Source organism: Budorcas taxicolor, chromosome 4, assembly GCF_023091745.1.
Source record: "Budorcas taxicolor isolate Tak-1 chromosome 4, Takin1.1, whole genome shotgun sequence".
Taxonomy (NCBI): Eukaryota; Metazoa; Chordata; class Mammalia; order Artiodactyla; family Bovidae; genus Budorcas; species Budorcas taxicolor.
This window is the reverse complement of record NC_068913.1, coordinates 38,592,898-38,607,411: the sequence shown is the minus strand read 5'-3', so window position 1 is coordinate 38,607,411 and position 14,514 is coordinate 38,592,898. Positions and strand designations below refer to the sequence as shown.

Genomic DNA, 14,514 nt, shown 5'->3' with positions numbered 1-14,514 from the left:
GTGAAAGTGCTGTACTCAACATGCCTGCAAATTTGGAAAACTCAGCAGTGGCCACAGGACTGGAAAAGGTAAGTTTTCATTCCAATCCCAAAGAAAGGCAATACCAAAAAATGCTCAAACTACCACATGAGTGTACTCATCTCACATGCTAGCAAACAATGCTCAAAAATCTCCAAGCCAGGCTCCAAGAGTATGTGAACCATGAACTTCCAGATGTTCAAGCTGGATTTAGAAAAGGCAGAGGAACCAGAGATCAAATTGCCAATATCTGCAGGATCAATGAAAAAGTGAGAGAGTTCCAGAAAAACAGCTATTTCTGCTTTATTGACTATGCCAAAGCCTTTGACTGTGTGGATCACAATAAACTGTAGAAAATTCTTAAAGAGATGGGAATACTAGACCACCTGACCTACCTCTTGAGAAATCTGTATACAGGTCAGGAAGGAACAGTAAGAATAGGACATGGAAAAATAGACTGGTTCCAAAAATGTCAAGGCTGGTTATCGTCACCGTGCTTATTTAACTTATATGCAGAGTATATGTGACAGTGTACACAAGAAATGCTGAGCTGGTTGAAGCAGAAGCTGGAATCAAGATTGCTGGAAGAAATATCAATAACCTCAGATATGCAGATGACACCACTCTAATGGCAGAAAGCAAAAAAGAATCAAAGAACCTCTTGATCAAAATGAAAGAGGAGCGTGAAAAAGTTGGCTTAAAACTCAACATTCAGAAAACTAAGATTATGGCATCTGGTCCCATCACTTCATGGCAAATAGATGGGGGAATCAGTGGAAACAGTGACAGACTATTTTTCGGGCTCCAAAATCACTGCAGATGGTGACTGCAGCCATGAAATTAAAAGACGCTTGCTCCTTGGAAGAAAAGTTATGACTAACCTAGACAGCATATTAAAAAGCAGAGGCATTACTCTGCCAACTAGGTCTGTCTAGTCAAGGCTATGGTTTTTCCAGTAGTCATATACTGATGTGAGAGTTGGACTATAAAGAAAGCTGAGGGCTGAAGAATTGATGGTTTTGAACTTGGTGTTGGAGAAGAAAGGATATCCAACCAGTCCATCCTAAAGGAAATCAGTCCTGAATATTCATTGGAAAGACTGATATTGAAGCTGAAACTCCAATACTTTTGCCACCCTATATGAAGAACAGATTCACGCCAGTCTATGTCTGACGCAGGATACAGCATGCTTGGGGCTGGTGCATGGGGATGACCCACAGAGATGTTATGGGGAGGGAGGTGGGAGGGGGGTTCATGTTTGGGAACACATGTAAGAATTAAAGATTTTAAAATTTAAAAAAAAATGTGAAAAAAAATAAATAAAATAAAATAATTTTTAAAAAAAGAAAAAAAAAAACTGATTCATTTGAAAAGACCCTGTTGCTGGGAAAGATTGAAGGCGGAAGGAGAATGGAATGACAGAGGATGAGATGGTTGGATGGCATCATCGACTCAATGGACATGAGTTTGAGTAAACTCTGGGAGTTAGTGATGGACAGGGAGGCCTGGCGTGCTGCAGTCCATGGGGTCACAATGAGTCGGACATGACTGAGCGACTGAACTGAACTGAACTGAATTACCCATGAATATTCTTTACACAGAATTAGTAGATCAAGTTCAAGTAATTGATAAAAACAGTAAACCTTCTTTTAAGATTAATGTAAAAGGCACCAAAAAAGTCAATAGGATAATTATGGCTAATAGGATATTAATAGGATAATTAGTTAAGTTAGTAGGATAATTATGTCAAATTACACATAATATGTTTACAGTTGATATTTTAGCTATTTTTAATTGAGCTGTTCATAAGCAGTGATGTCATTGCTGAGTTTTCCCAGCAGAGGGAAGCATAGCCTAATTAATTTTGTTTTCTGTAAAGGGCTGAAGTGGGATGAATGGGATATACTACAATTTTACTTCATTTTAAATAAAGACTGGTTGATATTTCATCATTAAATAAGCAACTTGACATCTTTTAGAAAGCACAAAATGAACTTGATCTAAAATCCCCCGATTCAGGGGAATATCCTACTGGTAAATCAGTGTGAAGACATCCAAACTAACTTTTACTTGAGTAGGATACTCAGTAATAATGTACTGGGTCTATACTATCAGCATATAAATGAAAAATCTGCATGGCTGAGTTTAAGACTACACTTTCTCCTTGGATATATTTAAATGAATATATTTGCTGCCTACTACTCAGGTTGCAACTATATATTAAAGCATATACTTAAACCTGACTTCTTTTGGTTAACATTTGAAAATTGAGCATGAGGTCTCATAAGGGTCTAATATCTTGAACTTATCATACCTACATTAATAAAACATAATTCAGTGCTTTGTGTTCACTATAATTTTCTTCCACAAGATGTTCTTTCTCTTCAGTTGCACTTCTCTGAGTATTCTGGCAGAGGGGTATAACTTGCAAGCACATGTAATTGCTGCTTTTGGTTTTACCCTAGTGCTAGCAGGTTGAAAGATTAAAAATGTAACTTACCATGGTGTTGTAAGTCTGAACAGTGGGTCAATGGATCTCCATTTCTTATATCTTGTCGTCTCGTGCGTCTAAAACAATTAAATTTAAAAGGTATTACTGTATCCCTGTTCTTTCTTGGGAATTTGTTGTAAGAATCAAGAAGAATCAAAATCAAAGATCCCAGGAGTTTATTAGAAGAGATGAATCTATATATGACTAAAAGAGTTTTTAAAGCAGTTCATTATACCTCTAAGAGAGGTCTCCAAGATGATTAAACGGAAAATAGTATATAAATGCACTAAATAAATAACAATGCATTAAAAGTCTTTTAAGGTATTGATAACAGGAAATTCATGGGTTCTTTTGCTACTGAATGTCAATCAATAAGAACCTAACATCTAAAAAATTCAAAATTCCTAATACCTTAATTCTGAGGAAAAAACACAAAATATAGAATAGCAACCCATTTATTCAATGAACAGAATTAAACACTTTTCCCGAAGGAGTAAGACTGAAAATTAAAAATCATATGAATTTTTGTCTTAATATTTATACATAATTCCTTAAATTAATTTTTGTTAAACTATAGTATTAAGACAAAGAATTATATTGTAATTTAGTCTGTAATTTTTCTTTTTGGTTGCTATATCAACCTTTTTTAATAAAACATTTCTTTTATGATTACATAGTTATGACTGCAAACCAATTTACTTCTGAAGTGAATAAAAGGACAAAACAACAAATGTTAAAGAGCAAGTCTCCTTTTATAAGAGGAAGGTGAGAGAGAAGACGAACTTACCTCTAAAAGAAAAGCAAATTTGCTATAAAACTGAAATTAAATTCTCCTGCATTCTACTGTTTAGATAATGTTTGTTATAGTTCATTCTGGGCACCTTCTCTCTACAATTTGCTAAAGGTTAACTGGGAATAAGGAGGTTGTCTCCAACCATTATGGTGCAAACAAGGTGTGTAGTTCAAGTAAAAGGCTAAAAATGGAGACTGCTTATGTGTAACTGGGGAAAAGACTGGGGACACTTGCCCAACTGTACATTGCATCTGTTGAATGGGTATTGTCTTGCTGCAAAGTTAGTTACCAACACTGAAAAAAGTTCTTACAAATGCCACTGAGAACTGAAACATGGAATTTGTTACTGTATTCATAAATTTAGAAGTCCCAAGTATTTATAAATTTCTATTTGTAGTATTGGTGACACTATCAAACAGATGGTGCACATTTCAAAATTGAGCCAACAAAAGAACTTGTGAAACATGAACCACAAAGCATTTGGGACGGATTTTTTTTTTTTACTGCCATTTAAGCTTTTGAAAAATGCCATCACAAAGAATATATAAATTTTAAGGCCTCTAAACATCCTTTTCAAAGACACATGAAACTGGATTAGGTAAAATCTGCAAGGCACAACAAAAATGTGTTAATTGTAATTCCTTCAATCTTGGATTCTAGGTATGCAGTAAACATTCCAAATATATACTAATATCCAGGTTTTAACTTACTACAGATCTAGTTATGATGTTATTTTTATATTATTTTTCATTAAGAAAAACTTAAAATTCAAGTGAATTATTACTAAATTAGGCAATGTTATACATTTCACATGGAATGAAATTAATACACATTTTTAGTTCAAACTGGGCTTCCCTGGTGGCTCAGAGGTTAAAGCGTCTGCCTGGAATGTGGGAGACCCGGGTTCAATCCCTGGTTGGGAAGATCCCCTGGAGAAGGAAAGGCAACCCACTCTAGTACTCTTGCCTGGAGAATCTCAATGGAGAGAGAAGCCTGGTAGGCTACAGTCCATGGGGTCGCAAAGAGTTGGACATGACTGAATGACTTCACTTTCACTTTTCACTTGCATGCTTTAGAGAAGGAAATGGCAACCTACTCCAGTATTCTTGCCTGGAGAATCCCAGGGACAAGGGAGCCTGATGGGCTGCCACCTATGGGGTTGCACAGAGTCGGACATGACTGAAGCAACTTAGCAGCAGTAGAGCTAAGTGGTTTAAGAAGCATAAATCCTTTATCATAATTAATTTTACTGCTGTAACAAGATCATATTGCTATTTATTAGTATATTCAGGGTTTCTTTGATCAGTAACACATTATCTCCACACTAAGTTTTTGTTTTAAATTAAAACTTCCAACGAAGTGGATAGATACATGAAAGTAATACAAATAGGTTGTTTCAATTCTGAATACTGGAGGCTTAAGAAAATTGAGTATTTAGTAAATGAAATAGGTTGATACATTTATATTTAGTATCATTATTAACAAGGTAACTGTGTTTTAACCTATATGGACTGAATATATGAAAGTTTTAAGTTGTAGATAATGTAATACTACAGTCAATGTTATCTAATGTGTAATCAAAATGTTTAGTTTAGATATCTGAGTTATTTCTTTTCCCTAATATTTTCTAAAACATTTAAAATGATCCAAATGTTGTAGAACACATCTCACTAGCAATGAAAAATGTCATGTTCACAGCTTCTTGTAAAACATTAGCTACAATAAAAAACAAAGCAAAGTTTACTGCCCCTGTAATGCATCAGTGTAATAATACTAATTTCTATTAAATGTTTCAACAGGTTTTGTGCATACCATTAATCTTTAGGTTTATATTAGTAAGTATTGTATATTACTTTTTTCTATCATTGCTTGTTTCTTAAATACTGGTGAACAGGTAGCCCTGAGTGAGTAGTAAAGAATACATTGAAATGATTATTTTGCCAAATTAAGATGGTGTTTTTATTTTCTAAAACAAAAGTAAACCAAGTTTGTGTAGAAGTTTAGGATATATCTAAGAGTTCCCTGAATTGTAACACCTTGCTTTATACACAGAAATAAAGAGATGATGTACTTATATGAAGAAGCTGTTCCAAAAATGAAATCAGATAAGATAAATGTCAAACAGTGCATTTATTTCTAATAGTCCTCCTACCTCTTTGCAGTAGGAAAATAGCGAGAGCATGAGGAGCCATCCCAGGCACAGTAAGGGTCTCGGGCAAGGCAGCACTCTGCACAGGCTTTCCCATAAATATCACATCTGTGTAAAGGGAGTTGTGTGACCCCCGTGGTAGAGCCAATATATAGTTGTTGCTGTGGAGAGAGTTTACTGTTATGACAAAAATTACCTTGTTTTTTAAATATCTTTTTCCTTAAAAAAAAAAAAAAAGAAAATGTTATACTTTAGCAAGCATACATTTATCTTTGTGGGTTTAAAATATTTCATTTCTGGTAATTTTTTCAAAGGCCTGACAGAAAATGCAACCATCTAAAATACAGCAAGGTCAAAATCCATATATTTGACTGAAACAGGTATATTTTATAAGGGAAGATGAAGGAAGACAGTAGTAGTTACATGTCAATTAAATCTCATGAAAATAAAAAAAAATTAAATGACATTACTGAGCAATGAAAAGTTCAAACCTTCAGTTTGCTCTTAGCTTGCTTTTTAAAATTCTGCTGTTTATAATTTGATTAACCAGATTACCTACCCTGCCATGTATTCTGATTAGTTTTGAGGCAGGTTGCTTTTGACTCTTGGGGACTTTCAGTTTAGGTTTGCCCTCCTATAAGAAGGGAAAGGGTAAAGTTTTGGTGCTTATATTGGTAAGAAGCTTTGCTCAATTTTAATCATCTTGCCTTTGTACTACCTCCAGAAGACTACTTTAAACACAAGTACTCAATTAACTTCTCACTCAAAGGTCATCGTATAGGGGGATCAAGTGCACACTAGCTGGTGCCATGGACTTGAACAAAAAGCTCAAACGTCAAACATATCTGGATTCTAGGTCTTGCCTGACATTAACTCTCTGTTGATCTTGGGCTGTTCACATAATTTTCCTAAGACTTAACTTCCTTATTCATAAGATAAGCATGGTTAACTAGAGATTCAAAGAATGCATCCAAATAAAACATCTATGCTGGCGTTATTCTCAATGAATTTGAAGTTATCAAAGGAGCCAGAATTGGAGGGAAAAAAGCTTTCTAGCAGCGATCAATTTAGGTTTTCGATACAAGTTAAAAAATACCTTTAACAAAGTTGCCCAATGTAGCATATCAGTTGCAACTTTATGTAAACACAAAATTAAATACAAATAAAACTGTTTTGTGATTGTTCTATATTTTACTATCAATATATAGTAAACTATATACTATACTAGCTCCCTTTTCTTGTACTAGATGATTGAATAATTATAATAAATATTAAATAAATGTGAAAATTTTTATGTACTTAAACATGATAGTACATATAAAAAAGACCCCAAAAGTGTATTTTAATTTCTCCACTATAGAAAAGAATAGTTATAGAAAAGCCCGTCTTGGAACCATGGTGTGCTCTTTTAGTATTATAAGTTGCCTGTTAGTAAGCAATGGATATAATTAAAATCGCATTTCTAGTTGGCTTTCAAAGATGGACTACATATAGCAGATATGTTTGAATGAAGATAAAGTATCTATTAGAACCTAAGAAATTATTGATGGTAAGGAGCATTTTATAGAAAATAATTATATGCTTAAAGCTAACCAACTTACTTATATGTTAACACAAAACAGGGAAAAGAAATGGGGAAGAAATAATACAGTAAAAACTGAACTATTATGGAGGTAGTAATCCTGATAAATATTACTTATGCCATTTCAGTAAAATGAAGAATATTTATTTTAAATAATATTCCAGTATAGTATATGGAATATGGTATACATTACAGATGTTCAATTTCTCAGTATATTCACCTTGTATTTTTATGTTGAAAGATGCTACAAACCACAGCAAATTAAGAAATGATAGTTAAAGTCTCTGGGAGTAAGATGAAATATTATTAAGCCTTTTTGTTGAAAGAAAATGTATCTGATTTGTACCCCTCTTATAGCATCTACAGAACCTGCATGTGATAATATTTCTCAAATTATTATTAACTGTTAACAGAGAACTTAACTAATGCAAAGAACTTTTCCCCCTCCTATTATTTCTCTCTTCCAAAAGCATCTTTAAAAAATGAACTTAGATTGTATAGGGAGGAGGGAGAGGGTGAAATGTATGGAGAGAGTAACATGGAAACTTACAATATCATATGTAAAATAGACAGCCACTGGGAACCTGCTATATGCCTCAGGGAACTCAAACAGGGGCTCTGTGACAATCTAGAAGGGTGGGATGGGGAGGCAGATGGTAGGGAGGTTCAGGAGGGAGAGGGCATGGTGTACCTATGGCTAATTCTTGTTGATGTTTGACAGAAAACCAAAAAATTCTGTAAAGCAATTATCCTTCAGTTAAAAAAAAATTAAGTGGCAGAAAAAAGAAGGCAAGAAATCTCAATGTGATAAAAAAAAAAAAAAAACGAAACAAGCATAATATTTAAACGATAAATTAGTCACTAGGAGTCGGGTCGGACATGACTGAGCAACTTCACTTTCACTTTTCACTTTCATGCACTGGAGAAGGAAATGGCAATCCATTCCAGTGTTCTTGCTTGGAGAATCCCAGGGACGGGCGGCGGAGGCGGGGCGGCGGCGGTGGGGGGGTGCTGGTGAGCTGCCGTCTGTGGGGTCACACAGACTGAAGCGACTTAGCAGCAGCAGCAGCAGTACCTAGAAGCCTGTCTGGCACTGGTGAATGTAAGATATGCCAAACCATATACTGTGGACATAACTATTTTAAAAGCGATTGAACAAGTTGGTCATACATAAGAAAAAGATTTCTATGTTTGACCAATAACTTTCAAGAAACATGAAAAAACTTCATACTTATAGATTTCTATGAATATGGCATTGAGTAATAAAGGAGTTCTTATACAAATAATACATTCTACATCTGTTAGATCCCTTTGGCTGAAAATCAGAGAAATAATACCTGAGAAAAATATGAAATGAAAAATATGGCAACTGAAATCATTGTAATGATAACCTAAAGTGTGATAAAATGGCAAAAATTTAATACAATTTAGTTTTCATTTTATAATTATTTTGCTGTACTATTAATGATTTGCAAATAAATTATGCCATCTAAATGAAATGTAGGGGAGGCTTGCAGGCACCATTGAGCATAATCCAGTAACCAGCAAATAACCTGATGTGCTTTTTCTGCCCAATTTAACACCACCACAGGCTTTCTCACTATCCTTCCTAATAAGTTGCAGGTCATAAGCAGGTTATGAGTCCATTTATCCAGAAAATTAGTTGCAACATGTTTGTCCCTCTTGATACTATTGCCTCATTTTAATATTTCCACAAGCATAAATGAAATTGACTCACGTCTGAATGAAGTCAAACTCCAGTAATGGAAAATGAAGGCTAGAGTTACTTTCTTCTAACCTAGTATTTTAGGTTGACAAATTGTTTTTGTTTTTTGGTAAAATGTGCTGCATTTAATGGGCCATTCTTAAGGCAGGTCAGAAAGAGACAGTTTACAAAACTGAATGCAATTTAATTAAGACTGACGAAGTCCAGCAGAGAATAAATAGATAGTTTTAAAAATCATTATAGGAAAGAATATCCCAGTCTAGCTACCATCCTGGAACTCCCCGGATTTCCTTGCCAACATTTGACAGTTTTTAGATTACAAGAACAGGTGAACACATACTTATGAAGTATAAGATGACAGTATCAGGTCAATAATATCTGCACTCTGGATTTCTCTAAATATCTTGGAGATTATCAATGTATTTTGATACAAATGTGTTGAAAAGGTATCTACTAAGTTTTACTAGCACAGTATTTTAGCATCTTGTATGACAAAAAATGGCATGGTTAGAGATAAAACATGTAAGTAAGATCTGCCATCAGAAATAAGATCTGCCAAATCAATCTCATATTAAACAATTTTGTGTGTAAGTTTTCACATCAGAGAGTGAGAAGCTCCCAACTACTTTTTGACTATTTCTCCTAGGTTATTTAATAATTAATTTCAACTCAGGATCCAAGCCATTTTTTAAAAGTTAACTTTGATATACTCATAGAAAGGCTAGGTAACATTTTTGCAGAAAAGATAACTCATTAGAAGTTAAAATCATATTTGCTTTGCCATTATCATTGAGCATTTAGAATCCATTTGCATTTCGTAAGAGTCCTGCCAAAGCATTCATTCAACAGGAATGAGAAGACTATTAACATGCTGTCCTCAAGCTTTGAATTTGAAGAGTTTAACAATTTATCATTTGCAGGGACTGTTTTGCTGTTTCCCTTTTTATTTAGCTAAACTAAATGTTTTCTCTAGCACATGATACTACTGAAAATGTAAAATTAACTAAGTCAAAATTCTCCAAAAATATACTGCCCAGTGCATGATTTTATTAGCCTGTATAATACAGTTTGTTTACACATGTAAATTAAATTATACATTTATTTATATTCCAAAACATTCGCCCATGTTATTTCAGAGGATATACAGATGAAAATATGAGTTATTACTGAGGAAATTATGTTACAATGGCCAAGAAGGAAATACTATAAATGAAAATCTACAACAAATACTGATCTAAGAGGGTTTCCCTGGTGGCTCAGTGCTAAAGACTCCATCTGCAATGCAGGAGCCTCAGGAGATCTAGGTTCAATCCCTGGGTTGGGAATATTCCCTGGAGAAGGAAATGACAACCCACCCTAGTATTCTTGCCTGGAAAATCCCATGGACAGAGGAGTCTGGTGGGCTCTAGTACATAGGGTTGCAAAGAGTCAGAGAGGACTGAAGTGACATTGCATGCGTGTGATCTAATAAATATATTTATAGGACATATATATGTGCAAGGGTGCTAAGCTGCTTCAGTCGTGCCCCACTCTCTGCGACCCGATGGACCACAGCCTGCCAGTCTACTCAGTCCATGAATTCTCCAGGCAAGAATACTGGAGTGGGTTGCCACGCCCTCCTCCAGGGGATCTTCCCGACCTAAGGATCCACCCTGCCTCTCTTACAGCTCCTGCATTGGTAGGTGGCTTCCTTACCACTAGCACCACCTGGGAAGCCCATGGGACATATATGAGACTGGTCAAAAGCATGAGGGCAATGAAACTATCTTCAGTTTTCATTCTGCTATTTATAGTAAGAATATTTTTTTTCCTCTTGCGTTTTGAACAACTGTGAATAAACCTATAAAATTTGATGGATCATAAATATATTTATCTATTTGAAACTAAGTTAACAAAACATAGATTACCAGTTGTAATGTATAATGTTATTACCTGCTTAGTGGAAAGCTCCATTGCCGAAATAGAAGTTGGTTCCTAAAGAAGAAAAAAGAAAATGTGAAATGGTCAATCAATTAGAAAAGTTACAGAATGCCAAAATAAACTTTTAGAAAGATAACTTCAGTGCCTACAAGAAGCAATATAATTGGGAAAAAAAATGTGAAAAAATTGCATAGACAAGTGTGGGGCACTTGCATGTGTGGAGCAGACAATAAGTGCATTTTCCAATTACAGACCATCAAGAACATACCTGTGGATCAAATTGGGTGGACTGCTCACTATGATAAAGGAGACTGTGGGGAGACTCAGTAAGAGAGAGATGGAAAGGACTTAATACGTTTTGGACTTGTGTTTAGGTGATTTGAGGGAGTTCCAGGAAGGAGGGTTTCACTTTATATTGGATGCTGTCACAAAGCAAAGGTAATTCTATGATTAGGTATCTTCATAAGTTTTATTTAGGAGGAAAATACAGAGTGAAACTAGAGCAGTTATTGGGGAAAGTAGCAATCACTCACTAGGGCAGATAGGGAGACTGTTAATTTTTATGGTTTGGACAATGTTTATGTTCTTTTCTGTGTTCAGACATGATTACAGAATGGACTTGTTACTGTTTTGGTTTATCACGGTCTGAGAATAGCCCCGTCTGATCTTGCTCTGTGAAAATTTGTATGTTCAACTGTGGCTGAGGTGAGAATGTCAGACCAGTTCCTAATAGCACCAAGGATGAGCTGAGGGTATAGAGCTGGTGTCCAGCTGTCAAGAACTGTAAGAGCTTGGTTGAGATGATATTACTTCATAATTATTAACATGACTATTTAAGGTGCAAAGGTCTACATTCAGGTCTGCAGAAGAACATAATCTCTTTAATTTCTATCAACAGACTAATGTAGAGAAGTCATGACTAGAGAAGAAATAATCACTAGCACACGTATTAAAGTATTCTGTTAAAGCCTATTATAAGCATATGTAGGCTACATAAATAAATGCTGTTCTCTGATGAACTCAGACCACCAAAATACTATTTACCTAAACACATTTGAGTACGTTCTCTTAGATTCACTTTCACTGAACTCCAATCCATCCTGTTTCATCAGTGACAAACACAACACTAACAAGAGATAGCTTCGGGGCGGGGGGGGGGGGGGGGGGGGGGGGGGGGCGGGCGGGGGCGGCATATAGGAAGGTAATGAGAAGGAGGCTTAGACAGGATGAACAAAATCCTAAAAGTTCTCTCTCTGTTAAGAGCCTGAAGTCATGCCCTGAAGAAAGTGTAAAGAGTTGGACTCAGGGGTCAAACTGTATGAATTCAAATGGTAGTAACACAAATCTTATCAGAAGGTTGATATTAGCTATGGTATAGAAACTATTTCTAATTTAACTTTCTCATCTGAAAAATGAATACAACGGTATCTTCTGCATAGGATTGCTATAATGATCAAATTAATTGATAAATGTAAAATACTTTACAAACATGTTTGTCACATAGTGTTTATCCAGATCTCTCCTATCTCTCCCATGCACACGCATATACCCAACACACACACACACACATTCCCATATCCTTCCTTAGCTTCAGGTTTTCTATTCAGTGCTTATCACTATCTAGAAATACACAAATATGACATTTTTTGTATGTATATGATTTATAGGTGATATTCATCTTGCGTCTCACGCGTTTCTTCCTATACCTCAAAGTTCTTATCTGAAGGTAGAGAGGAGGACTGAGATGGAGGAGGAAAAGTCAATAAAAAGGCAGGTCATGTAAGTTAACACTGAGAGAAAATCTGAGGATGGTAGACAATGACTCTCTCAAAGCTATCCACTGAGGTTAGTACCAAGAAAAGTTAGTCATTGCATGCCCACAGGGCTGTTAAATCCCCCAGACCCCTAGCTGTGACTCTTGCTTGCCCTTTTGCCTGTCAGAGAAGTATGGAGGAAAAACAGTGAAAGACACACAGTGGGAATTAGAGGTTAGGCTGATAGGATGTGAGGACAACGAAGAGGCATGTCATGTTTTCTAAACTGTCTATCTTCCTTGCCCCAAGCCTTCCCCAATCACCTACCACCCAACACTAATTTAGCACAGGGATTTTTGGCTGTTTAGTTCACTGCCATATACCTGGGATTGCTTATCCTTCAGTTGTCCCTTGAACAAAAGGGGTTTGAACTTTGCGGGTCCACAAAGACATGGATTTTTTTCAATAGTTAACACTGCAGTATTACACCGTCAACAGTTAGATGAATCCATGCATGCAAAACCAGAGATATGGAGGGCCAATTGCAAAATTAAACTCAGATATTCCCCTGCACCGGAGAAGGCAATGGCACCCCACTCCAGTACTCTTGCCTGGAAAATCCCATGGACGGCGGGGCCAGGTGGGCTGCAGTCTATGCGGTCACTAGGAGTCAGACACGATTGAGCGATTTCACTTTGACTTTTCACTTTCATGCATTGGAGAAGGAAATGGCAACCCACTCCAGTGTTCTTGCCTGGAGAATCCCAGGGACTGGTGGGAGCCTGGTGGGCTGCCATCTATGGGGTCACACAGAGTCAGATACGACTGAAGCGACTTAACAGCAGCAGCAGCAGCATTCTCCTGCACAGAGGGTTGGTGCCTCTAACCCCCAAAGTTGTTCACAGGTCAACTATATTTACAAGTTTTTGATAATTATTTATTAAAAATGGAATGAGCAAATGAATTCCCTACAAATTTCCCCCTTTCTCTCATATCTCTTTTACTCTCTCCATTATACTCTGTTCCTTCCACTGAATTTGTATGAGACACAGGGAGCCATCTTTTAAAAAAGTTTTTCCCCAACCCTTCAAGCTTATCTGTATTTTATTTGAAAATAATGTGATTATTCTATACTCTCCATCTTTACTTGCTCATGTCTCATTCGGTGCCATTCATCCCTCAGCCCACTGAGTCTAGGCCTTACTCTAAAGAGAAGGCCTACGATTTTCAGAAGGAGGAATCACTGATAACCTGTAGTGCTGAGTGGAAGCTTTCTGTCTATTATTATTACTGGACTTCCTGTTTGATATAGCACTAGTGACCACTCAATTCTTGACTGCTTCCTCTAGATTTCATTATGCCTTGGAACTCTTTATTAACTATTCTTAATTTTTTCAGAGTTTTTCCTATCTCTAGTCATTCTTCACGTGTTTGCCTTTCCTTACTGACTCCTATCCACTCGTCCTTGGATGCTACATTCTTTTCCTGATGGGCTTATCCACACTTGTGGTTTTAATTATCTCCTATGAGCTATAGAATTGCAGATTTCCACTTCAAACCCTGATATCTAAGCTGAGCATAGAATTTTCTTAACAGATTTAAGACTACCTGCCTGAGACATAAATGAGACAAATGATTTAGGATGTAAATTAATTTGATAGGATAATTTAGAATTGCCCCACAGTTACCCATTTTCATAGCTTAATAACATTACAGATAACAATTTTCTATAGGAACTATCAATCATAAAGACAACTATGATGAAAGGAATATCTATCAATTTTCTCTATATAGAGATAAGATTTTTGAAATTTATTCCATCAAATCACAAAAATCAAGGGACCAAGTTATCACAGATTTTTAGTTTTAAAAGACAAAACTGATTGTTATATTTAGGTTTACATGATATTGGAATCAGTGAATCCAAACAAAGAATTTAAAGCAGAAAAATATTCCACAGCAGCTTCTTCCATTCCAACAGTTTCACAGGGAAAATGGTTATCTTGTTATGTGTGTAAGCAGCTAACTTCGTGGAGACTTTCGTGAAATAAATTTTATAGCCAAGGTGCAAGGAAAGTACT

The 14,514-nt window shown here is 36.0% G+C and overlaps 1 protein-coding gene across 1 annotated transcript in view; it reads right to left on the bottom strand.

The window, feature by feature from the left end:
• Positions 1 to 14,514, bottom strand: part of SEMA3A (semaphorin 3A) — a 366,549-nt gene that overhangs the window by 19,280 nt on the left and 332,755 nt on the right. The window contains 3 exon segments of the mRNA XM_052638692.1: positions 2,519 to 2,586; positions 5,455 to 5,612; positions 10,692 to 10,733. Of these exon segments, the coding sequence (XP_052494652.1) occupies positions 2,519 to 2,586; positions 5,455 to 5,612; positions 10,692 to 10,733 (268 nt within the window).